At 40.7% G+C, this 25,624-nt stretch overlaps 1 protein-coding gene across 1 annotated transcript in view; it reads right to left on the bottom strand.

Moving 5' to 3' along the window:
- Window positions 1-25,624, bottom strand: part of LOC126416782 (lysosomal-trafficking regulator) — a 603,504-nt gene that overhangs the window by 248,252 nt on the left and 329,628 nt on the right. The window contains exons 30-33 of the mRNA XM_050084644.1: window positions 10,868-11,081; window positions 10,547-10,656; window positions 6,202-6,420; window positions 1,048-1,254 (exon numbers count right to left, since the gene is read on the bottom strand). Coding sequence (XP_049940601.1) covers window positions 1,048-1,254; window positions 6,202-6,420; window positions 10,547-10,656; window positions 10,868-11,081 — 750 coding nt within the window. The remainder of the gene's footprint in view (window positions 1-1,047; window positions 1,255-6,201; window positions 6,421-10,546; window positions 10,657-10,867; window positions 11,082-25,624) is intronic.

Genomic DNA, 25,624 nt, shown 5'->3' on the forward strand with positions numbered 1-25,624 from the left:
TACATCCCTTCGTACAAGGGGTGTTCGATAAGTAAGGCAACTTTTTTTTCCGAAAGCAGTTTGGTACTATTTAGGACTGCAATATACCATACTTTTCCCCACTCTTTTGGCTACAAAATCCAATTTTTCAACATAATCTCCATTCAATGTGACAGCCTTATGCAACCTTGCTGGGAGGGCCTCTATGCCTGGACGGTACCACTCTACTATTTGACACTGCAGCCAATGTCTTGCTGTATCAATAACCTCCCCAATCACCCACATACTTCTTTCCGTGGAGTGAACCCTTCATTGAGCCAAAGAGATGGAAGTTAGAAGGTACGAGATCCAGGCTGTGAGTGGATGTGGAAGAACAACCCACTGAAGTTTTATGAGCTCCTTTCAGATGCGCAGACTTGTGCGAGTCCAGTTGAACAGCAAGGTGTCTGGCTGTATTCCTCTGATCACCTCAAATGATAGTGTTCACACGTTCCAACACTGCAGGAGTCACAACTAAGTGCGGCCAGCAGGTACATGCGAGATGGGACAGGTTTGTGTGGCCTTATAGCGATGATGACAGATGACTCACCCAACAACTCACTGTACTTTTGTTCACTGCCAGGTCCAAGTGCCTATGAATATCTATAATGCTCTGGTCTTCTGCAAAAAGAAATTCAGTGACAGGTCTCTGTTTGCAACACACTTCCATTACAGATGCCATTCTCTAGGCTATGTATAGTGCTGCCAGCCATCGGAACTTCATGAAACTATAGGGGCTGAAGCGGCACCTCATGTTGGCCCACAACAAGTTCCACATTTTTTCAAGCAAAACTGGTTGAGTAAAAGTATGTGTTGCATTACTTATTGAATTCCCCTGAATTACTACTACTACTACCACCACCACCACCACCACCACCACCACTACTACTACTACTACTACTACTACTACTACTACTAGTAGTAGTAGTAGTAGTAGTAGTATTATTCATTATCACCACATCATTGTTAACACTAAAACAGATGTAACAATGCAAAAGCACTCAAATGGAACACCTGACTGTAACTAACCTTCACAACGGCTGTCCGAACTCTAACATCAGGATGATTTGCAATGACAAGCAAAGTGTCAGCACGCACCACATGGTTCAACACCTGTGGTGCCATGTTGTCAGGAAGTACCAGTAGAACATCCTTCAGTAGCAAGAGAAGGCCCTCCATCACAAGATTATGACTATCACTTGACACATGTTCATTTGCTCCATTATTCATTTTCTCCTGAAAATAAAATTGTGGACATCAGTATCAATTTTTTTTAATGTTATATACATTACAACAAGTTAATTGGGTATATTTAAGAAGAGTTTGTTTTGTAATCGGAAAAAAGACATGAACAGATTTTGTTATTCACTTCCACACTGGGTCACCTAAAATCTGCATTCTCAGTTGTGTGAGACAATCTGAACCAAATCTCCTATGTCGTGCAATCAGTCACTACAGATATAATTCAACAAATACAGATTTTTCTCTGTCTTTATAACCCAAGACAAAAAAAAATTGTTGCAGTGCTTGAGTACCTAAGTGGCAATACCTGTAAAGAAGTTTCTCAAATTATAGATGAAAAATCTGTGGTTTAAGGTAGTATTTTTTCCTGTTGAAAGTCTTCCCCAAATGAATAGGTCTAACATTTCTGCAGAATAATAAATCACTGTTATTGTCAACTGAATAATTTTTGTCTATTTTTGTCCAAATGACATTTTTCACTCCCTTAATTAGTCCAGTTATTAACTAGAAATCCCATGAACTGGGACTGCAGTTTTAGAACTCCCAGATGTTTCTGAAATGCCAATAAAATCTTACCATACTGCCATCACAAATCATTCCATTTCTGGACTAAAAATACCCCTCAAAGTCACAGGCTGTTAACAGGACACAAACAGAGAAAACAAGTAAGCATACTTCAACATTTTAATGTAAGATGGGAACACCAAGTTTTTGCATAACATCCCATACGTGCCAGTTAAAAAAAATTGCCTTAAATCTGCCTTGACCATTAGGAATTTAAATATTAAGATTAATTTTTTGACTGATCAGCTTGTGATGCCAAAATGCAGATGTCATCCACTACTCTATTAGCTACATTATTTACATTGGTTGGTTGATTGATTTGGCATTAGGGGATCAAACAACGAGGTCATCTGTGTCATCATATTAGGTAAGGATGGGGAAGGAAGTCAGCTGTGCCCTTTGAAAGGAACGATCCCACCATTTGCCTGAGGCAATTTACGGAAATCATGGAAAACCTAAATCAGGATGGCCGGATGCAGGTTTGAACCGTCGTCCTCCCAAATGCGAGTCCAGTGTGATAACCATTGCATCACCTCATTCAGTATTATTTACATAATATTCCATATCTTTTGCTAGGATATTAACATTTCATCACACATCACTTATATACATAAGAACAGAAGTAGTGGGCTAAGAAAAGAAACTTGTGCTTATCTATGTACCCTACTTGATATATCGTTATGCCAGTTTGAGTTTCTGCTCTTCAGTGATACAGTAACTGATTCAGTCTCCTTGTTTGTTAACTGTATCAACAGTTCTTGATTCACCTTCTCAACTATTCACAGAGAACAGTTATTAGATATCTTACCTGTTCTGTTGCACCACTAGCATTTCATATTGCCATTGCACAACTGTCCTGTTATGGACATCCTCTTTCTACCATGATACTTTTATTTTCATGGACAATAGAGATCTAATCTTGTTCTTAGAGTCTGCTGTATTCTTGGCGCAAGCTTAGTTTTAACCTTTATGGTGACATCTTTCAATACTTAAGAATATTGTGTGCACCGAAATTCTGCAATAGTACTCTAGCTGGTCTTTATAATATGAGAAAGCTTTATTCCCTTTAACATGCCACTACAATGTATTTATTGACTTGAACAAGTTACTAATTAGTACTATGTTTCTGCCTGTTACTGAATCACATACAGACTGGAAAGGTGTTTCTTGAGATTTCCTTTTATATGAGGGTTGGAACTTAAATAGTGGCAGCTATTTATTCACAACCGATACATAAAAGTTACATGGTTGCACCTGTTACTGTCCTTCAAAGTAGTCACCAGAATTGTGTAGAACCCATTGCCAGTGATGTGGAAGGTATAGTATACCTTTAGCAGAGCCTGTTCTGTTGTTACTGCGAATGAAGTGGTTTACTGCCTGTCGAATCTCTGGAACAATTCTGAAGCGAATGCCATGAAGTGGTTCCTTCATCTTTGGAATCAAATCAAAGTCACAAGGACTTAAGTCCGGGGAGTATGGTGGATGGTACAGTACTTCTCAGTCCCATCAACCAAACACAGCAGCCACAGCTTGCACTGTATGTGACCGCACACTGTCGTGCAAAATGATGAGTGGGTTGTGTAGACAGTGTCATCGCTTCTTTCGCAAAGCTGGTCGCAGGTTATGCTCCAGAAATGAACAGTAATACTGTGCATTGACGATCTGTCATGGAGGAATGAAATGCATTAGCATAACACCATCACAGTCGAACACGAGAATCACCATAACTCACCATATTGGGGCTTTAACGCACTTTCGACTATCATGGTGAACCATCATGATGCCATTTGTTGGATTGGTGTTTCAGTTTTGGCTCATATGATGTGATCCATGTCTCATACAGTGTTATGATACGGTGTAAGAAAGCAAAGCTGGTCGCAGGTTATGCTCCAGAAATGAACAGTAATACTGTGCATTGATGTTCTGTCATGGAGGAATGAAATGCATTAGGATAACACCATCACAGTCGTACACGAGAATCACCATAACTCACCATATTGGGGCTTTAACGCACTTTCGACTATCATGGTGAACCATAATGATGCCATTTGTTGGATTGGTGTTTCAGTTTTGGCTCATATGATGTGATCCATGTCTCATACAGTGTTATGATACGGTGTAAGAAAGCCTCTCCTTCATGCTCATAGCACTCAAGTGCATCTGAGCAGCATCGTAATGCATCCATTTCTGCATTTCCGTCAAGTCATGCAGAACCCATCGTGATGCAATTTTTTGCATGCCTAGGTGTTCCTTCAGGATGCGAAGCACAGTTGTATGCGCTAATCCAGTTTTGTGGGTGAGCTCACGAATCGTATGGCGTCGATCACTGTCCACTAACGTGGCAATAGCACTTCTTCTTCTTCTTCTTCTTCTTCTTCTTCTTCAGAGACGCTAGGACGACCTGCCCGATGCATGTCTGCCACAGTTTGCCAACCTTCCTTGAAGGCTTTTACCCAATGTACCACAGTTCTGTACGGTAATGCCGATTCCCCTCACGCATCTTGAAGACCTTGCTGACACTGTTGTGCTATAACACTTCTGGAACATTCAATACTGATCAAACTCCATTGTTCCTGTTTCGAAAACATAGTGGCTCGGTCACGTTAGACCGCTCGCTCACAAGTGACTGTGATTCCCTCGATTGTGCACACGCTGGTGACGTGGGACGGGCTATTCCATTTGCTCGGAGGTAAGGTAGGTATGTCAACAATGTGTGTTATCAGCGACAATAGTAGATTCCATTGCATAGTGTCTCCACAGCAGTGTTGCCACTATTTAAGTGCCAACCTACGTAAATGTCATTACTCCAAGTGGACTAAATCTTTTGTTCAGCTTCTTAGAAGAGGACTCTAGATTCAATTCCTTGTAATGAATAATCTGAATATCATGATCAGACAGACCATTATCTTTTTTCCGTAGAACTAAAGAGTAACCTATGAACGTGCAGCTGACTGTGGCTTGAAAGTATTTTGCAGGATTCTTGCTTTTCACTTAAATAATTTCCCACAAATCCGTCATTTTTGTGTGATAGACATTCGGTGAATTTTTGCTGTCAGAGATTCATTATGTATTGCAGATAATAACACAGCACTGACAATCACGAAGCACTCTCTGCTACTTAGTAATAATTTATTGTTTCCACTTTCTTTTTGTTGCAAAAGAACATGTTTACACAATGGAACCAGTAGCGTATGCAAAAGAGCTTCTGTCAGATCAGGAAAGTAGGAGGGACATTATAAGGATCAATTGTAACAGTGAGGGCAGGTCAGCTGCCACGTGTCAGTAGCTCAGTCAGTAAGTGGTTCGCCAGCAAAAGTTTGAGCCCCAGTCCAGCACACAGTTTTAATCTGTTAGAAACTTTCAAATCAGAGTGAAAATCATTCATTTTATTTCACTCAAACAATATGTCATATTCTTTATGACTTGCATACTATGTCATACCTTATATCAAGATTGAACTGTGACTGATGAGAAAATACATAAATGGAACTGATGAGTAATTTTACATTCAAAATTTATTTTTGTACTCAAAAGGTGAAAGTATTCTGGAGAGTTCCTTGTCACTGAATCACAATTTACTCAAAATATGGGATGTAACAAAACAGAAACGAGCAAGGAGTGGGAAATATTTCAAAATATAAAAGAAAATATAAAAGAAAATACAAATAGTCATGGGAAGGAAACATGCAGTACATAAAGGACTCAAGCACGGAGACACATTCTTATACTATGGCTGAAACATGAGTAGTAAATGACGACACAAAAACTCTTGCAAGGAAACTGTGGGGAGAAATTGTAATGGAAGAAGATGGGAGATGTGTATAGACAGCAGTGAAAGGGGAGAGGGATACATGGTAACAGTGGGAAAAAAACGGATATTAGGTATATATAGAGAAAAAGACAGCAGCCAATGACGCAAATCTGGATGATTCAGTAATTTTTTATGATGCAGATTTCTGAATTTTCTTTTAAAAAATTTGAATCCCAACATTAACTTACAGCTACATTTAATCAGTGTTACCAAACAACTAATTCTGACATGCAGCTTATCTAATAAATGCACACTACAGCAAAATATCTGATTGTATAGTAGATGGTGTGTGTGTGTGTGTGTGTGTGTGTGTGTGTGTGTGTGTGTGTGTGTGTTTTCATGTAAAAGAGAGAGGGAGGAGGGGGGAGGAGGGGGGAAGGGGGAGGAGGGGGGAAGGGGGGGGGGGGGCAGGGACTGAACATAGTCAAGCATAAATATCAATGAATGCATATAAAAATAAAAGTAAATGGTCAACAATTGTAGAACAGCAAGAGATTGCAATTATCATCCACAGAACATACAAATAATTGACTGACTAAAAAGATTTCTTCAGCTTAAGTACCAACCGCACGCTCCTCTGTCTCTGTAACAAATTTTTCTTTCACAGTCTCAACAACTTGGGCAGGGTTTGATGCCTGCTCCAGTAACTGGACAGCATCTTCAGCACACGCCATCAGAGAATTACTGACTAAAGACAGCCGCCGTGATGTCGAGGTCTCGGTATTTGCAATGTCGCCATTCTCAATTACTCGATTGCTGTCTACAGATCCAGTCAGCTGTTTTATCTGGCAACAGTAACAATTGAGATATCAGAAGAACGACAACAGCTAAATAAGGAATTGTAAATATCAACTGATGAACAATTGCTGTACAGTAAGTATACTTCTCTTCTCTATACATCATAGAATTAATGGTAGCAAATAATCATGTTCACAAAATTATACTGAGAAGATGTCAACAGACTTCATCACAAAGTATGGATAGGCACAGAACAGTTGACAACTTTAACTTGTTATTCTGCTCCACATCCAGAATGGCCAAGTCAGTTTCATCTGTTATAACTTACCAAACTGCAGTCACATAATGTCACACACACACACACACACACACACACACACACACACACAATATCAACAGTGACACAGTAATTAACAACAGGTGAGCAAGTATCACAAGCTGTATTCCTCTGTTATTTGGTCAGGGAGGGAACAGGATTCCACACAAAATTTAAACTAAAACCTGCATCTCTATTTATGAGGTCAGTTGCTAATTTTATTTCAACGGTTCCCTTGATAACACTACCTAGTAACTTGCAGTGCATGCCAGAATTTCTGGGTGTTATGTGTCATCAGATGAATGGTACTAAGGCAGTGTTCTGCATTCATAGATTTGTTTAGCTTTTTTAAGTTGTGTGACTCATGAGCTTAGTACACTGCCCCTTCATGATCTTGATGGTATGGCCATTGTATGACATGTCTCTAAGTAGCATTCCCTCCTTGTGTTGGTCAAGATGATGGAAAGCTGGGACATTCCATTCACAGGAAGCCAATTATCACCTGTTTGTATCTTCAGGCTAATTGTTGTCTCACACGCTTACAATAGGACGGTGTATTTGGCCAGAAAATTTCTTCGGAAATGTGAAAACTGAGCGATCTGGTGTTTTAACTTCCACCCTAGTCACCAAATTTTTCTGTGACTTCAACCTGTCCGCAAACATAAGGAAATTTGTGTCTGGAAAACATTCTCAGTCCAATATGGAGATCATTGCAACACAACAGCAGACAGATATTCTGCAAGCATTCCAACACCACACCTCAAGAGTGGAGTCACCTCAGTGGAAAAAAAAAACTAATATAATAAGAATATTTGTCTATAAAAGTAGGTGCAATTGTTTTTTTTCTGAAAACATATCCTTTCACTGGCAGTCTGAGAAATTTTCAGCTCGAGGAACAGAATCACATTATATGTAGCATATCAGAAAGACAGATTAGAGGCCATAGAAGGAGTGTTAATTGCAGTTAACAAATATATTGTCTCTGAGGTCAAAGCTGAGTGTGACAGTGAAGTTGTCTGATCATGTATAACAGGTTTGGATGAAACCAAGTTAATTGTTGGATCTTTTTACTAGCCACACAATTCTGCTATAACACTTCTAGAGTTATTCAAAGAAAGTCTACAGTCAATAGCACATAAATACCCATATTATGCAATACTAGTTGGAAGCAACTTCAACCTATCACGTATAGACTGGGATGTCTATGGATTCACAGCACAGGTACAGACAGACAGTTGTGAGAAGTAATTATGAACGCATTTTCTGAAAACTATCTTGAGCAGCTTGTTCGGCAGCGCACAAACAATGGAAATATCTTAGACCTTGTGGCTACACACAGGCTGGACATTACTGACAACATCAGTATAGAAACAGGGCTTAGTGCTCATGATGTCATTATAGCAACTATGGTTATGAAAGTTAATAAATCAGTGAAGAAGGTGAGGAGAGTGTTTCTGCTAGAAAGAGCAGATAAAGCAGTTGTTAGCATCTCAATTATACAATGAACTGACATACCTTATTTCCAGTAAGATGGATGTAGAGGAATTATTGGTAAAGTTTAAGCAGATTGTAAATTGTGGTCTAGACAATTATGTGCCTAGTAAGTGGATTAAGGATGGAAAAGACAACATGATTTAATAACAAGATTTGGAAAATGCTGGGGAAGTAGAGGCAGTTGCACTATTGGTTCAAAAGAGAATGCGTAAATGATGACAAGCAAAGGTTAATAGAGATTCATGAGACTATGAAAGGATCTACGCATGAAGTGTACAACTACTACCACCATCATACCTCCGCAAAAGATCTGGCAGAGAACACAAGAAAATTCTGGTCCTATGTAAAATCACTCTGGCATCCATCCCGTCTCTTGTTGACCAGTCTGGTGGGGCAGTTGAAGATAGCAAAAGGAAAGCAGATGTTTTAAATTTCACATTCAAAAAATCAGTCATGCAGGAGAATTGTACTAACATACTGTCTTTTGACCATTGGACAGACTTCCTTTTGGACAACATCCATAAGCATCCCTGGTACAGAGAAAAAACTGAAAGCTTTGAAAGCAACTAAGTCATCAGGTCTGGATGGAATCCTATTTTAGTTTTTAAAAGAGTAGTCTACAGCACTGGCCCCTTCTCTAGCTTGCATTTATCATGAATCTCTCATCCAGTGTAAAGTCCCAAGAGACTGGAAAAAATCACAGGTGACTCCTGTATATAAGAAGGGCAAAAGAATGGATCTACAAAATTACAGACTAACATCTCTAACATCAGTTTGCTGCAGAGTCCTTGAACACACTCTCAGTTCAAACACAATAGACTGAGAATGTTATGTCCACAAATCAGCATGGTTTTAGAAAGCATCACTTATGCGAAACTCACCTTGCCCTTTTCTCACATGATACCCAGCAAATTATAAGTGAAGGGATACAGGCAGGTTCCATATTTCTAAGTTTTATGGAAAGCATATGATGCAGTGCCCCACTGCAGCCTGTTAAAGAAGCTACGAGCATATGAAATAGGTTCACAGATATGATAATGGTTTAAAGGCTCCTTAAGTTATAGTACCCAGTATATTGTCCTCAACTGTGAGTGTTCATCAGAGACAAAGTTATTGTCAGGAGGGCCCCCTGGAAGTGTGATAGGACTGCTGCTGTTCCTTATATACACACAAATGATTTAGCAGACAGAGTGGGTAGCAATCTACAGCTGTTTGCTCATGATGCTACAAGGTTAATCCCAAAAATAAGGTCTTCTATTTTTTTATAAGTACATAGACCTGTTTATTTCTACAGTGGTTTACATAAGTTTACAGCTTGAACATTTAGCTATTTTTCGACATTATCAACATTTCTGTCGATGCAATGTTGTAGACACGGTGGCAGTTTTTGTATGCCCATGTCATACCAGCTCATCGCCATGCTGTTCAGAAAGTTATGAACCTCTTCTTTCACTTCGTCATCATCTTTAGTTTATCTCTGGGGGCACATTAAATAATGGGTCTAAGCAGCAGACAATCTGGATGCAGAAACTCTTCTTTGATGTGTCATGGAAACCTGTGAAACCATTCGTAACTGTCGGGGAGTATTTGAAAGGTTGCAACAGTCCACGATTCAACAAGTGCATGCACAGTTAGAAGCAAGAAGAGGACATTTCCAAGTATTTATTTCGAGTCTATTGCTCAAGAGCTCCAATCACCTAAATTGTAACTTTCACTAATAATTCAAAAACAAAGTATTTTCAGATATATGTTTATACAAACTTCTTTTCTTGTTGTGGTATAAGGAACCTCTCCCTAAAGTATCTAAAAGGATTTTTGAAACACCATGTATATTCAGAGGGATTCATAATGGTTTTGCTAATAGACAATGGAATGATTATGGTAACCACTAACTATACAGCTCAGTTGTAAACAGGCTCATAGACAAGACTGGACTTTTAGCTATCAGACAATGAGGTGCTATCTGCATCTACTCTCCACAAGGCACATTACAGTGTGTGGCTACCTAAAGTATACAATATTATATGGAGAGTGGTTATCATCACTCTTTTAATAGCTTGTATTCCAGCCAGCAATTTGCAGTATTGTATTAACAAATTTAGTTATAATTCAGGTCAGCAGTGTATTATTACAATTTTTGAGAGTATATCTTTCTATTAAACCCATTAAAATAAAGGCACATCTTTTTCTACTTCTTTTCACATCCCAGAGACTTTAGTCAGAGGTATTCGTGAAATGTCCATTTTGTTGTTGTTGTAGTAACATGCTAAGATCATAAAATACATACATACTTAAATAATATTTTCCATAATTAGAAGTGCCACAGCTGATCAATGACAAATCACAACTAGGACTTCACCTACCTGCAGATTCGTGAGAGCCTTATTCAGCTTCAGTGGGTCTATGGCACGTGCTAAGAGAGACATTTCTTTTTTCCGCCAACGCCATTCTGTTAGGCTGCCCGATAAGGGACCTGTATAAATTTTATCAGCACATAGTTTCATTGACAAAAGATATGCTAAACTGTCAATAACACACTCTACCTTAAATACAGATGCAACATAGACAACCACGAAAAAAATTACAAGTACTATAAATAAAGAAATTTTAATCAAATCTATAATCTTACTGTGTAATTTCAATCAATCACCATTATGTAGTTTTGGGCACACTTATGTACTCACTGGAAGAATTTTCATCCAGAACAAAGTAGTAGTTGTTACGTCCATGGCTGATGTAAGTGTGGCGGGCGGGGTGTGCGAGAAGCAGGAAGTCAGCCACAGACACAATGTGGCTGAACTCTGGGGGTGCGCCCATCAGCGAGCGCACCAGCTCCACAAGAGAGCAGCAGATCCCAGGCTCCATGTCTATCTCTGGCTTTTCTTGAAGAAACTGCTCCTGTGGCAAGAATTAGTTCAGTGGTAGGACGGAGTGTAGTGAACAATATACTAAATATCCTGTTAGTGCGGTGTGAGCTTTGAGTTGGGGTTTTTTTAAACGTCAATTTTTTATGTTATACATATACACCAAAGTCTTAAGGGATAAACTGTGTTCTGAGCGTGTAACAGGTTGGAGGGTATGGGGGCAGAAGAAAGGTAGGTTGCTAGATTGAGATCATGCACTTCCCTCATTCATAGGTTTGCAAACTAGATAGGGAGCAGGTGACTCCACATGCTATCTACCCCACCATGTCACAAGAAGCTACTAAAGGATATTTAACAAAGTTACATCAATCATCAGCAATACCCCTCATGAATTACTGGTGAAGTGGGCAGATAAGCCCAAGGATCGTTTATTTTCCACAAAGTGTGTTAACACTATATGGGATACAGGTATGATTTACTAATAATACAAATCCAAGAAACACAGAAGGACAGAATCTGTGTAAACCTCTTCACAATATTCTACACTGCTAGAAGGGGAATTTATTCTTGTTGCCCCATACATCAGCTGTAGTGTTCTTCTGAGAAAGGTAACTTCCTGCACCACGAGCAGTGTTTTCTTTTGATTTTGCAGACAGGCTTTACCTCCACAGCACTTCCTGTCAAGTTCTCGTATGTGTGTAGACAAAATAGCTTCACTGGGCTCGTATTTATGTAGTGGAGTTATTTTCAGTTAAATGAGTACTTTTCCGTAGTGAACTTCAGTAAAAAACATTACTGTGTGTTGAATTCATACATGTGATGTTGTCAGTCACCTTTGTAGTGTTGATGGGAATGAGACTGGATTGGTATACAAGGTATGTCCACAAAGTAAGCTCCATTTGGTTGTATAAAACAAATATGTACAGATACAGAAAAGATATTTATTGTACAAAAATCTACAACTGTTAAACTACTTTTCTACATAGCGTCCGAAATTTTGTTGGCACTTTTCATAACGTGGCACCAGTTTTTTTATGCCTTCTTTATACAAGGTTGCCACCTGTGTATTCAACCATGTGGTAACATGTTCTTTCAGCTCGTCATCGTCGTTGAAGTGTTGACCACCAAGGACAGAGTTTACGTGTAAGAAGAGATAAAAGTCACTAGGAGCGAGGTCCGGGCTGTACAGAGGATGATCAAACGTGTCCCAGTGAAATTCCTATAAGAGTTGTTTGGTCACATACGCCGTGTGAGGTCGGGCATTATTGTGGAAAAAAACACCACTCTTTGACAGTAATCCTCAGCGCTTGTTGTGTATTGCACGGCGCAATTTCTTAATGCTCTCGCAGTAACCATGTGCACTGATTGTTTGGCCTTGTGGTAAGAAATCAATCAGCAAAATACCTTTTCTGTCCCAGAAAATGGTGCACATGACTTTTCGAGGTGTCAAGATTTGCTTAGTCTTAACCTTTGTTGGCGATGAAGTGTGCCTCCATTCCAATGATGGCGGTTTTGTTTCAGGGGTGTTGTACGATACCCAAGTTTCATCCCCCGTGACTATCTGAGATAGAAAACCATCACCTTCTTCATTGTAGCGTGTCGAAAACTGAAGTGCACTGCCCATCCGTTGTTTTTTGTGTTGATCAGTAAGAATTTTGGGTACCCAACATGAGTAAAGTTTCCGAAATTTCAGTTTTTCAGTAACAATTTCATGAATTAATCTTCATTGATCCATTATGGATTGTGGGACAATGGCTGGCATGAGCTTCTTGATGCAATAATTTACCAACAGCCGTATGTATTGTAGAAATTTATTTTATTTTATGAACTTCTATGTGCTACCAGTTTCGGCATTACATTGATGCCACCTTCAGGCCCCACTCATCAAAGTTGTAAAATCGCTATACACAGAAGGAGCCATATAACTGGATCTGTGAATCGAATCGTCCTGCAACAGCTCTTGGTGGCCAGGCGACACAGACTGAGGCGGCCAATGGCGTGGAGCACTTTTTGTAAAACCGAATTGGGATTCCATCTGGACTTGACAAATTATTTGTTTGCAACTCTTGAAAAATTATTTGTTTGCAGCTCTCTCACTTGTTTCTCTATGTCATGGATGCCTATTACTATATTGTCAATACATGAGCCTGTGCAATGGTCAAACGATGGTATGTTTGTCTGAGTCTCCTGTGTGAACAATTTCTTTGCAGAACTTTACTGTCACAGAAAGGGGGTATTATTAATGCACAACTGGGCAACACCCTATTTTCTACACCTTGCACAACAGTGCATGGCATGACTATTTACCATATGAAGGATTGGTCAAGGAAGTCCAGCAACCTGCCCACTCCATTCATCCATAGTTTTCTGGGTATGAGGCATTTCAAGGCACTGGTGTTAACGTCAACTGACAACACACTTACATCATAGGAGAGTGTGTCTCACTCTTGTGACTAAATGTGAGGACAGCCATGTGTGTTTACATGAGTTTGCAGTATCTGAGTAGGAGGGCTGAAAGATGTGTAAGACTGAGAGGCAACCATCGCACTGACCATCTGGTGTAGTGCCAATACACAGGCAGCTGACACAGGACAGAATGGCTCATATTGTAACAAGTATTAGCTTCAGACATATGTTAATAGTGCTCATTTTCTAGTTTTGACCACTGCTATCTCTTGCAAGATTACAGAAACATTTTTTTCTTAACTCTTCTAATCCTTCATGGCCTCTATGGGACCTGTGCTGACCTCACATATTGCGTCCAACTGCTTCTATGTTGTGCTACTCTCTGCCAATTACTTACGCCCATCCTGTTGCATACCATTTTAATTTCATTTATCCACGAACTCTTATGTCTCCCCCCTTGGTGTCTTGCCAAATGGCTTCTCCATGAATATTCTTGAAATCGCTTGATCTTTTGTCATTCTGATCAGATGGCTTGCCTATTAAAGTCTTCTGGAATTTATTCTGCTCATTATTGTTGCTTGTTATGGTAGCATGTGGATTTCAAAGTTGTGCATTCTCTTCCAGCTTTGCAATTCATTATTTTAGTATAGAGCAAAGATTTTCCTACAAATGGTGTTCTTGTATTTTAGTTAAACTCCATGTTCCTACTCCATATATTAAGACCAATCTAATGACTGTGTTATATTACTTCTCTTTAGTTTTCCTTGTTAGCAGCTTAGTCCTTAAAAATTTTTGTATGGCGTAGTCAAAGCTATTACCATTTTGTAGTCTCATTTTCATTCCTATTTTACTCTGATATTGGTGATCTACCATTGCACCCAGAAATTTAAACTGTTCAACACAGTTTTGTTGTTTTTCCCAATTATTAAATGCAACTGTATGACTTTTTCAGCATTGATTGTGATTGTCTTGTTCATCTACACATCTCTGAACCATCATATATCACATTTTCCAATCATTTATTTTTAGGCCAGGGTTGGATACTCCTGTACCAACTCCACAAATAACTGTCTAAGCTAAGGCTAAAATCTTAACTTCCTGTGTAGAAATACAAGAACTAGGACTGACAGCTCACAGACCATGTGCAAGGGATTGAGGACAAAGGAGCAGTAACACTTATTTAAAAAAAGAAGCCTGGTGCTATCTGACTTTGGATGATAACATCCTGTGAAGGTCCCTGACTAGGATTATAGGTGAAATCCCAAAACCCAGACGCATCTGTTTGGCAGCTACCGGTATTCTGGTCAGAGTCTGTTAGCTCTGTGAGCTTGGCTGTGACAGAATCTTTTGGAACTCGAAGCTCCACTCAAAATTGAGAGAGATACTTCAGAAGTTCACTAACAAAACCTCGATCTTACTGATTCATTGAACATATATTGGAAAGACGGACCAGACACCACAGGAGGGGGTGTGTTCATCAAAACGACAAAAATTTTGTTGGTACTTAGGTCAAATTTGAGTGATACTGAGGTCGAATTTGAGTGAGACAGTGCAGTTATTTGGATGTGTATAACAGTTCTAGGTGAAATCAAGTTAATTGTTGAATTTTCCCTGGACACCCCAGTCCACTGTGACAGTTTTAGGGTCATTCAAAGAAAGTCTGTGGTCAGTATCATGGAAATACCCACATCGTGCAATATTAATTGGAAGTCACTTTAATCTAGTGAGTGCAGAATGGAACACCTATGGATTCACCGCGGGCGGTACGGACCGATAGTCTTGTGAAGTACTTATGAACACATTTTCTGAAAACTGCCTTGAACTACCAATTTTAGACCCTGTAGCTACAAACAGGCCTGACCTTATCAACAGGAATTAGTGATCACAATACCATCACAGTTATGATGGTTACTAAAGCAAATAAGCCTGTCAAGAATGTCAGGGGAGTATTTGTGCTAGAAAAGAGCAGATACACATATAACAGCATCCCAATAAGACAATTAACGGACATCATTTAGCTCCAACAAGACTGACATAGAGGTATTATGGGCCATGTTTAAACTGATTGTAAGTTGCATTCTGGAGATGAATGTTCCAAGTAAGTCGATTCAAGGACAGAACAGAACTATCGTGGTTTAACAGCAAAATTTGAAAAAGATTAGAAAGCAAAGGCTCTTGCATTCTCAGTTGGAAAGAGAATGTACAAATGTTGACAGGCAGAAGTTAGTAGAAATCTGTGCTTCTGTAAAAAGATCTATGTGGGAATCATACAACAACTACCACCGCTACCATATTTTAGCAAAAGATCTGGCCAAGAAACCAAGAAACTTCTGATCATACATAAAATCACTAAGTGGGTTGAAGGTTTCTATCCAGTCACTTGTCAACTAGTCTGGGATGGCAATACAATAGAAGACAGCAAAAGAAAAGCTAAAGTTTTAAATTTCATGTTTAAGAAATCATTCATGCAAGAGGATCATACAAACATACTGTCATCTGTCATACAGACTCCCACATAAGGGACATAGAAAATAGTGTCCATGGCATAGAGAAGCAACTGAAAGAGTTGAAAATTTAGAAGTCACCAGGTCCAGGCAGAATCCCAACTCAGTTTCACGCAAGAGTATTCTGAGGCACTGGCCCCTTACTTAGCCCACATTTATCTCAAATCTCTTGCTTAGTGAAGAGTTCCAAGCAAATGGAAAAACGCACAAGTAACTCCTGCATATAAGAAAGGTAAAAGAACTGACACGCACAATTACAGACCAATATCCTTACATCGGTTTGCTACAGAATTCGTGAATGAAGTCTGAGTTTGAAAGTAATAAATTCCTCGAGACAGAAAAGCTTCTGTTGACAAATCAGCACTGATTTAGAAAGCATCGTTCACACAAAACTCAGCTTGCCTGTTTCGCTCATGAAATCCTACAAACAATGGATGGAGGGCAACAGGCAGATTCCATATTTATAGATTTCCAGAAGGCACTGGATGCAGTGCCCCACTGCAGATTGTTGACGTAGGTCTGAGCATATGGTTTAGGTTCCCAGATATGTGAGTCGCTCAAAGACTTTTTAAGTAAGAGAATCCAAATCCAGCACATTGTCATCAATGGAGAGTGTTCATCAGAGACAAGGATATTGGCAGGAGTGCTCCAAGGAAGTGTGACAGGACCACTTTTATTCTCTATGTACATAAATGACATGATAGACAGGCTGAGCAGTAATTAACAGCTGTTGGCTGACGACAATTTGGTGTATGGGAAGGTGTCGTCATTGAGTGATAACAATAATATACAAGATGGCATAGAAAAAAATTTGAGTTGGTATGATGAATGGCAGCTTGCTGAAAACAGAAAAATGCAAGTTAATGTGGACGAGTAGGGAAAACATCCCTATGATGTTCAAATTTAGCATTAGTACAGTGCAGCTTGACAGTCACCTTAATTAAATAGCTAGGCATAACATTGCAAAGCAATGTGAAATGGAATGAGTACAGCAGGTCGATGATAGGGAACGTGAATGCTCAACTTTGTTTTATTGGAAGAAGTTTGGGAAATTGTGACCCATTTGTAACAGAGACCAGGTACAGAATGCTATTGGGACCCATTCTGAAGCATTTTTCCAGTGAGTACTGGGTGTGCACTAGTACCTAGTGAAGGCTGTGGTTCAGTTGTTCCAGTCCAGGGTCGTAATGAGTGAGTACCAGTACCACCTCAGCCTGAAATAAGAGAACCATATCCTTCGCTAGGTCTTTGATTACCTATTATCGTGCCCTGAAATGAGGGACATCCTACCCGAGATACTTCCCACCACTCCTAATGCAGTGTTCTGTTGCCCACACAAACTCCACAACGTCGTAGCCCATCCTTATGCCACTCCCAACCCAACTCCTTGCCACCAAGATCATATCCCTGTGGAAGACTCAGGCGCAAAACTTGCCCAATCCACCCACCCAGCACTTCCTATTCCAGTTCTGTACCATCCCATTAGGAGCTGGGGCCCCCTGTGAAAACAGCTATGTCATTTCCCAACTGTGTTGCAATCATTGCACAGCTTTTTATATTGGTATGACTACCAACCATCTGTCCACCAGGATGAACAGCCACTGCCAACTGTGGCCAAAAGCAAAGCAGACCAGCCTGTGGCACAACATCCAGCTGAACATAAAACACTTGATTTCAATGGCTGCTTCATCAATCCAGCCATCCAGATTTTCCCCTCCACCACTAGTTCTTCTGAACAGCACAGATGGCAGTTGTCCTTACAATATATTCTCCACTCCCGTAATTATCTTGGCTTCAACCTACGGTAACATACTATCCCCACAACCTCCACCCAACAGTTTTCACCCCCTCTGTCCAGTCATCTCCTTCCCAATCTCATCTCCCACCCAGTTTATTTGCAGCCCTCTGCCAACACATCTGCCTGCCTTTCCCCTCTCTTCTCCTTTTTGTTCCTTTTATCCCCTCACCTCCCTGCTCCACAACCTCCTGATACTGTGCCTGTTGGCAGTAAAGTCCCTCCCTGTATACTCCGCCAGACAGTGTTCTTCCTCTCCCCACCCATGCACTATTATTCCTTCCCCTTCCCCACCCTCTCCAGATTGCTGCTTGCATCCCACGTGATGTTGCATTCTGGCCGGAGATGCTGGAGTTGGAGGCCGTGTGTGCATGAGGTGTACTTGCTTCTCTGTGTGTGTGTGTGTGTGTGTGTGTGTGTGTGTGTGTGTGTGTGTGTGTGTGTGTGTGTGTGTAACCTAACCTAACCTAACCTAACCTGTGTGTGTGTGTGTGTGTGTGTGTGTGTGTGTGTGTGTGTGTGTGTGTGTTAACTGATGAAGGCTGTGGCCAAAAGCTATATGTGAGTGTCTCATAATTGTGCCTGTCTGCAACTTGACATGCCTTCATTATGATAAATAGCAATCTGTCTTTTCCTACATTGCTAATATTCCTACCTGGGGTTTCCATTGTTTGATTTAACATAAAATAACTTAGAAATAATACATTGCAACAAGGGTGCAGCTAAACCTTCACATTAATCATAATTTTCTCCTTTTATGTTTGGTACTGGCGTTTCATACCTTAATCAGTTCATGTTTTACTGAGATATCTTAAATTCAGCATTTTTGGTGGTATCTCTGGCCAGTCACGACTGCTGTTTCCTCCATTCTTTGCCCCCAACAGCCAGCAAACACAGGAAATTCTGACATGTTTTCAGAGCACCCTGAACATCTGCTAATCACCATGAGTTTCAATACTTCCAAAATGACCCAATAGCAGAGGCTCGAAGAGTGCCGATGTCTAGCGGTGGAACTTCAAAGATGGTGCCACTGTGGGCAGCTCAGTGCAGCCCCCATGTGGCCTGTTTTCACATCTCTTTTACTGTCAAACTCCTGCTCGCAACAACTACCTCTGTCATTCAACCCACAACAAACCGTGCCGGCACAGCCGTGTCCATTCTCAAAGTTTATGGACACCCTTTTGGGGGCTGTACTGTTAGAAGTTGGTTTTCCCTCAATCTATTCGTGAGTGGAACAGGAGAGGAAATGACTAGAAGTGGTACGAGGTACCCTCCACCATGCACCATACAGTGGTTTGTGGAGTATGTATGTAGAGGTAGATGTAGAACACAAACTAATGATCATAACAGAACAATGTAAAAGAGTCAACCAGCCTGGGCCCAAATCAATAAGAGTGGGCAATCAACTTTATCATTGGATTCATGAAGATGAGGAATGTCATGAAAAGAATCAGAGCTTCTCAAAAACCCTTAAGAATATCAGGGAGCCCCTTGAGTGCGAGGGCACAAAAGGGCAATGATGTTTATGACATTCATATATTGTCTACTATGCAACCACAATATTTGCTGCTAATGGCAGGTACCCAATGGTGAGCACAGTATGACACTACAGGGCATAGTTGAACTGCTTAGTTGGCAAGTAACTCACAATAGTGCTATAGTGCTAGTGGTGTTACACAAAGCAGAACAATGGCAATGAAAACAAAACAAACATTGCATTATATTTACAACAATAGTTGCCAAAGTTAACATTTCGTCAGAAAGGCACCCAAGAATTTTACAGACTGAGAAAGAAGTGGCAGATGAAATATTAAGCATTTCTGTAAGTTGAATCAGTCAAATGCATGGTGTCATGTACGCTCGACTGTGTGGACAATTTACATGAGGAGTACAATGACTACAATACACGCTTAACAACAGAAAGTGATACTGAAACAGGAGTCGAGCCATGTAGTTCATAATTCTTGTTGAACAGTGAGCCATCTCCAGTGAAATGTAGTAAAAAACAGTCGTCGTTAAATAATTTTACATAGAAGATCATGCACCGTGTAGTAAAAACAATTATGACAGATTTTGAATAAGTCCGCAGCAGTAAAACCATGTAATACATAAGAAAAATTATGGCTATTCAAAGGAGTACAAGGCACACTTACTACCAAAACTGGTGTTAGCACATTTCACAGATGTTTGATATAATTTACAGGATGTGCATCATGGTGACCTACTACGTTATACGCATCAAATTGTGCATGACATAGATTACAGTGATTTAAAGGGAAGCAGTGGATGGTTGCATAGCTTCATTCAGTGCTACAGAATTGGAAGATGTAAGATGATGAAATCTCAAACAAAACATCAACTAGATGGTGCACAGCACACTGCAGAATATGTCTGAAAATTTGCAGATGAGATAAACGAACTTATCGTTCAGTACGGAATTTGTTTTCAACTCTGACCAATCAGGATTTGAAGAGGAAATGCATATGAAAGGAACCCTGGAAATTAGATGTTCCAAGAGAGTTTTATCAAAATCACCTAATATCAATGCCTTAACTCATTTGTACGAGGGGTGTTCGAAAAGTCTGTGCAAAGCCCGAGAGATGGCACCACCGGTGCATTTCGAGGTCATGTTTAGTTAGTAGCATCTTTGGAAAGAATGCACACCAAGTTTCAGCCATATTGGTCTATTTCTTTTCTTTGGTATTCGTGTGAATCGAGGAAATCGAATGATTGTCAAAAAATGGACAAAAAAGAATTTCGTGTGGTGATTAAACATTATTTTATGAAAGGCAAAACACCTCAGGAGACTCAAGAAAAGTTTGATAAACACTACGGTGACTCTGTACCTTCGATTAGAACAGTTTATAAGTGATTTCATATGGCCATATCAGCACAAGGAATGCTGAATGTTCTGGACGCCCTGTGGAGGTTACGACTCCAGAAATCACTGATAAAATCCATGATATGTTGATGGATGACAGAAGAGTTAAGGTGCATGAGATTGCTAGTGCTGTGGGCATCTCCAATGAATGGGTACATAATATTTTTACATAAACATTTGGACATGAGAAAGCTATCCACAGATGGGTTCCGCGATTGCTCACACTAGACCAAAAATGGAATCATGTGAAGTGTTGCAAGGATGGTTTGCAGCTTGTTCAAGAAGAATCCGCAGGACTTTAAGCGCCGCTTCGACACTGTGGATGAAACATGGATACATTACGATACTCCTGAGACCAAACAACAATCTAAACAATGGGTTACTAAGGGAGAATCTGCACCAAAAAAGGTGAAGACCATTCCTTCGGTCGGAAAGGTTATGGCGACTGTCTTTTGGGATTCGCAAGGGATAATCCTTATCAACTATCTGGAAAAGGGTAAAACTATTACAGGTGAATATTATTCATCGCTATTGGACCATCTGAAAACCGAGCTGCAAGAAAAATGCCAGCGATCGGACTGCATAAAAGTCCTTTTCCATCACGACAACACACCAGCACACACGTCAGATGAGAACCACTTTGTCTCAGAAAGTGCAGAATGTGCAAGGGCAAACTAGTTACAAACACTTCAGGAAGAAATCTTGAATTCTTTGGAACAGAATTTGGAGTACACAAACCAATACTGGACTCTGTAATAGATTTCACCTAAAAATCAGAAAAAATGTCAACATTCATGAATGATCTGGAAACAAAACCTATATGCTGATCAATGCACATGCCCTCAAAACTGATTACAACAAGAAAAATTCACAGAAAACGGAATAATTCTGGGAAGATCTGGAAGAAAACACTAACAAAGTGCTGACAATGAACATAAACATATTACTAGCTCATATTAAAGCCCAGATACACAGGAAAAGAAAATACACAGACACAACAGGAAAACACATCGCCTACAAGAAGACAAAAAAGAATGGAGAGAATGAGAGATTATAAATTTATGAACAAGAAAAGGATTTTTTTAATCTGATAATCACCTACTACAAATCAAAGCGAAATTTTGCTCCCAATGGACAAACAAAAGAACCCACACAGCTTCCTAAGTTGACCCACAGTACCAACAATAAAACAAGAAAGAAATAACATAAAAATTAAGAAAATCAGGGTGACGACTGGACAGGACTGTCAGGAAAAATGGAAGAACTAATAAAACTGGAGCAACCACTGAGAAAAAAAGAATACAAATGGTAGAAGACTACATGTGACAGAGCCATACAAGACAGAATACAAGCCTGGAAATAAATTAACAGCCATACAACATTGGGAAAATGAGAAGAATTCAATAACATACAGGAAACCTTGTCGAACATAATTCACAGAGAAAATAGAGATTGCAGAATCAATAAGCTTAGAGAGGTAGGAGAGAACTTCAACATGAACAACAAATGAAGTTTTTACAGAACCTTCAGAGAAAATATGAAGGGATATCAAACACCTATCTAAATTCAAAGAATCTACGGTAATGTTGGGGGCAAGGGCCCAGATGGTATGGGTTGTGAAACAGCCAATGCAATAGAGCTTGTTGTGTTCATTATCGTGTTCCGTTACTGGTGGTCACCTCTGCTCTCAGCCATTGTCTGAAAGGGTCATTCATTCAGTTGCACAGCCGAGTGGTGGTCATGTCCACATAAAAAGTGTGCATTATTTACAGCAGAACTGCTATCTCACAATCATCCCCTTCCTGTGACCACCTGGATCCCTACTAATCGTTGCTGACATGACCTCCTTACATAAAACTATCACCTGTGACCGTGCTTTCACCACTATCGAACACTGTCTCCTCCCAACATCCTGCTGACTCCACACCCAGCACCTGCTCCCTATCTGTCTCACAAACTACATCCTTCCTCATAACTGCTTCAGCGTTGAGAGGAAGGTATAACAAAAAATCCACAGCAAGGCCACGGGCAACAGGATCGCAGCCCCCTATGCAAACCCGTTCATGAGACTTGTATAGAAAACCTTCCTAGTCACCCAAAAACTCAAACCCCTCGTCTTGTTGAGGCTCATCGATAATATCACTATGATCTGGACCTGAGGCCTCTTTCCTCCACAGCCTCAACACACTCTCTCCCAACCACTTCACCTGGTCCTCCTCAGCCCAGTGTGCCTTCTTTCTGTCTATTAACCACCACTTTTCTAAAGGCTCCATAGCTGCCAAAGTTTCCACACTGAGAATTCTCTCTCATTCAGTCTGTTCAATTGACCAGTATGTTGAAGGTCCTACTAAGGGCTTCACAGTCACGTATTATCCTCCATACTAAGTCTGCAAACGCATTTTCTGTGCAATATTCTCACACATTCCTAATTCTGAGACCCCTGCCCCCTCCCTCCCAAGGAACAAGCTGCTAGAGAGCATCCATATCTCCCCAATCATCCCACACTTCAACAACTTTACTATATACTTTGAAAGAGCTTCATTTACTAATAATGATGCCCAGAAATAAGGAAAATCCTACCTACAATCAGCCACACAATCTATACAATATCTGGGCCCTTATGCTTCACCACACGAGCCATACTGCCATAGAAGACCCAGGCACAAGACCTGTTCTACACACTCACCCAGCACATCCTATCCTAATTCCACCATAGCCATATTCCACCCCGCCAGTGGCAGGTTGGTTGATTGGTTCGTTGGTATGTAGTGAAAGGGTCAAAACTGCATGGTCGTCAGTCTCTTCAGCCATTAAGTGGCAAACCAGGAGTGGTAGTCAAAGGAAGGAGGCGAAAGGCAAATCCTGGTAAGCCTAAGTGCAACTAATACAATAAAAAACAGATAAAATTCCAGAAAAAAGACAACACAGACAAGTAATTAAAAGATCAGTCAAGTCAAGGTGTTCAAACAAGAAATGAAAAAGAATAAAAAGGTAGAAAGGGTACAGGCCAGGCTGGGCCACCCAGCAAGAGCCCTGAGGGACCCCTTGGGGGGTGAGGGGGAAGAGAGGGGTGAAGAGGTGTGCCCCACAAACCGTTCCCAACCCTTCAGGTAGTCCCTGGGGTCAAAAAGCCCTACCTTTCGAGGATGAATAGAAACTACCTTCATGGGCATAACATAACACCAGGTCAGACATTGTATGATAGCACCAGATATAGCGCGTCAGGAAGATTAAGATGCTGCCTCAAAGTAGCCAAATTTGGACAGTCTATGAGTAAGTGAGCCACCGACAGGTGGGCTCTACATTGGGACTGATGGGGATCTTCATGTCAGAGAATGTGGCCATGGGCCAGCCAAGTGTGACCAATGCGGAGTCTACAGAGGACAATGGATTCCCTGCTAGAAGCACCCAGAGAAGATTACCATGTGGTCATGGTCACATTAAGTGTTCTCAGTTTGTTGGGTGAGATCAGGGCAGACCAATCTGAGTTCCAGGCTTTCAGCAATCTATGGCATATGAACAACTGAAGGTCCAGTTCAGGGATGCCCATTTCCTCAATCGGCATCCTGTGGCCTGTTTAGCCAATCAGTCAGCTCATTCATATCCCAAAATCCCAACATGACTGCAGGTCCAAACAAAAATAACAGGCCGCCCAGTTTGATGGAGGTCAGAGACAAGATCCTTGTGGGTGAGGAGAGTAGCACTGGTCTATAGCCTGAAGGCAGCCAAGGGGAGGGGAGGGGGTCCAGTACAGATTAAGATACTGTTGCCAGTGCAAGAATGAACATGGCTAAGGGTAAATTTAAAGGCTATCAATTCAGCTGGCAGAGAGTGGATTCATGCACTGTGCATGTGTGAACATGAAGGCCATTCATCCATCAACTGTTGAGCCATTTGTGAAAACTACTTCTGAACCCGGATACTTCTCAAAGACAGCCAAGAACTGGTAGCAAAAAATCATGGGGTCGACATAATGTTTTGGACCTTGGGAGACTTTGAGACAAATTGAGGTCGGGACACACATTAGGAGGGCAAATGCGATGCCTCCCTGACGACAGGTGACGGTGAAGGAAGTTGCAGTTCTGAACAGAGACAATGGAGTCATGCAGCAACAGTAAACCTAGTTCTTGGTCACTGTTGTGTGAGGTGGAGCTCCCTACCAGGGAAAAGGGCACAGTATTTGGGATATTCAGGGAAACTAAAAATGTGTATAGCATAACTTGGCAGCTGTTGTTGTCACCTGATAGATAATGGAGGGACTCCAGCCTTGACTAGTAGGCCCTTCAGAGGGCTAGTTTTGAAGGCTCCTGTCTCAAGTCGGGTCCCAAAATGATGAATGGAGTCCAGTATCCGCAATGGTGAGGCTGATGCAGAACCATATGCAAGACTCCCATAGACTCAATCAGGACATTGTAGAGATGCAAAAGGCTGCACCCCAGCTGGTGTTACTGAGGCAGCGAAGTATATTGAGCTGTCGCCAGCACTTTCACTTAAGTTGGCACAGGTGGGGAAGCCACGTCAGCCAGAAATTGGAGACTAGTCCCAGAAAGCAGAGTGTTCAGTGGTAGGGACAACTATGAAAGCGCCGAATGAAAAGTGTAACGACACGTCTGTCTCTACAAAAAAGGAAAAAATCAGCGGTTCTACATGTAAGCAATGCAGAAAACGTGTGATAAAAGGAATCTTATGCGTAAAGTGCAATTTTTGGCTTCATGAGAAGTGCGCAAAAGTGAACCTGAAATTCATTAGTGACGAAGTTCCGTGGACATGCACCGACTGTTTGCAGTGGGAAACATCAGAACTTGTAAGTACCATAAAGTCAAAAGAAGAAATAATTAAAGTGTTACAAAGTGATATCGGAACTCTCAAAAAAGAGATTCAGTCTCTGAAAGAAGAAAACGCAAAGCTAAAAAGTGAATCGGCAAGCTGCGTATGTGGAAACCCGTTACAGAACAAAACAAACAAATGTGAGGACTCTTTTGTGCAAACTC

This window comes from Schistocerca serialis, chromosome 8 (assembly GCF_023864345.2).
Source record: "Schistocerca serialis cubense isolate TAMUIC-IGC-003099 chromosome 8, iqSchSeri2.2, whole genome shotgun sequence".
In the NCBI taxonomy this organism is placed as follows: Eukaryota; Metazoa; Arthropoda; class Insecta; order Orthoptera; family Acrididae; genus Schistocerca; species Schistocerca serialis.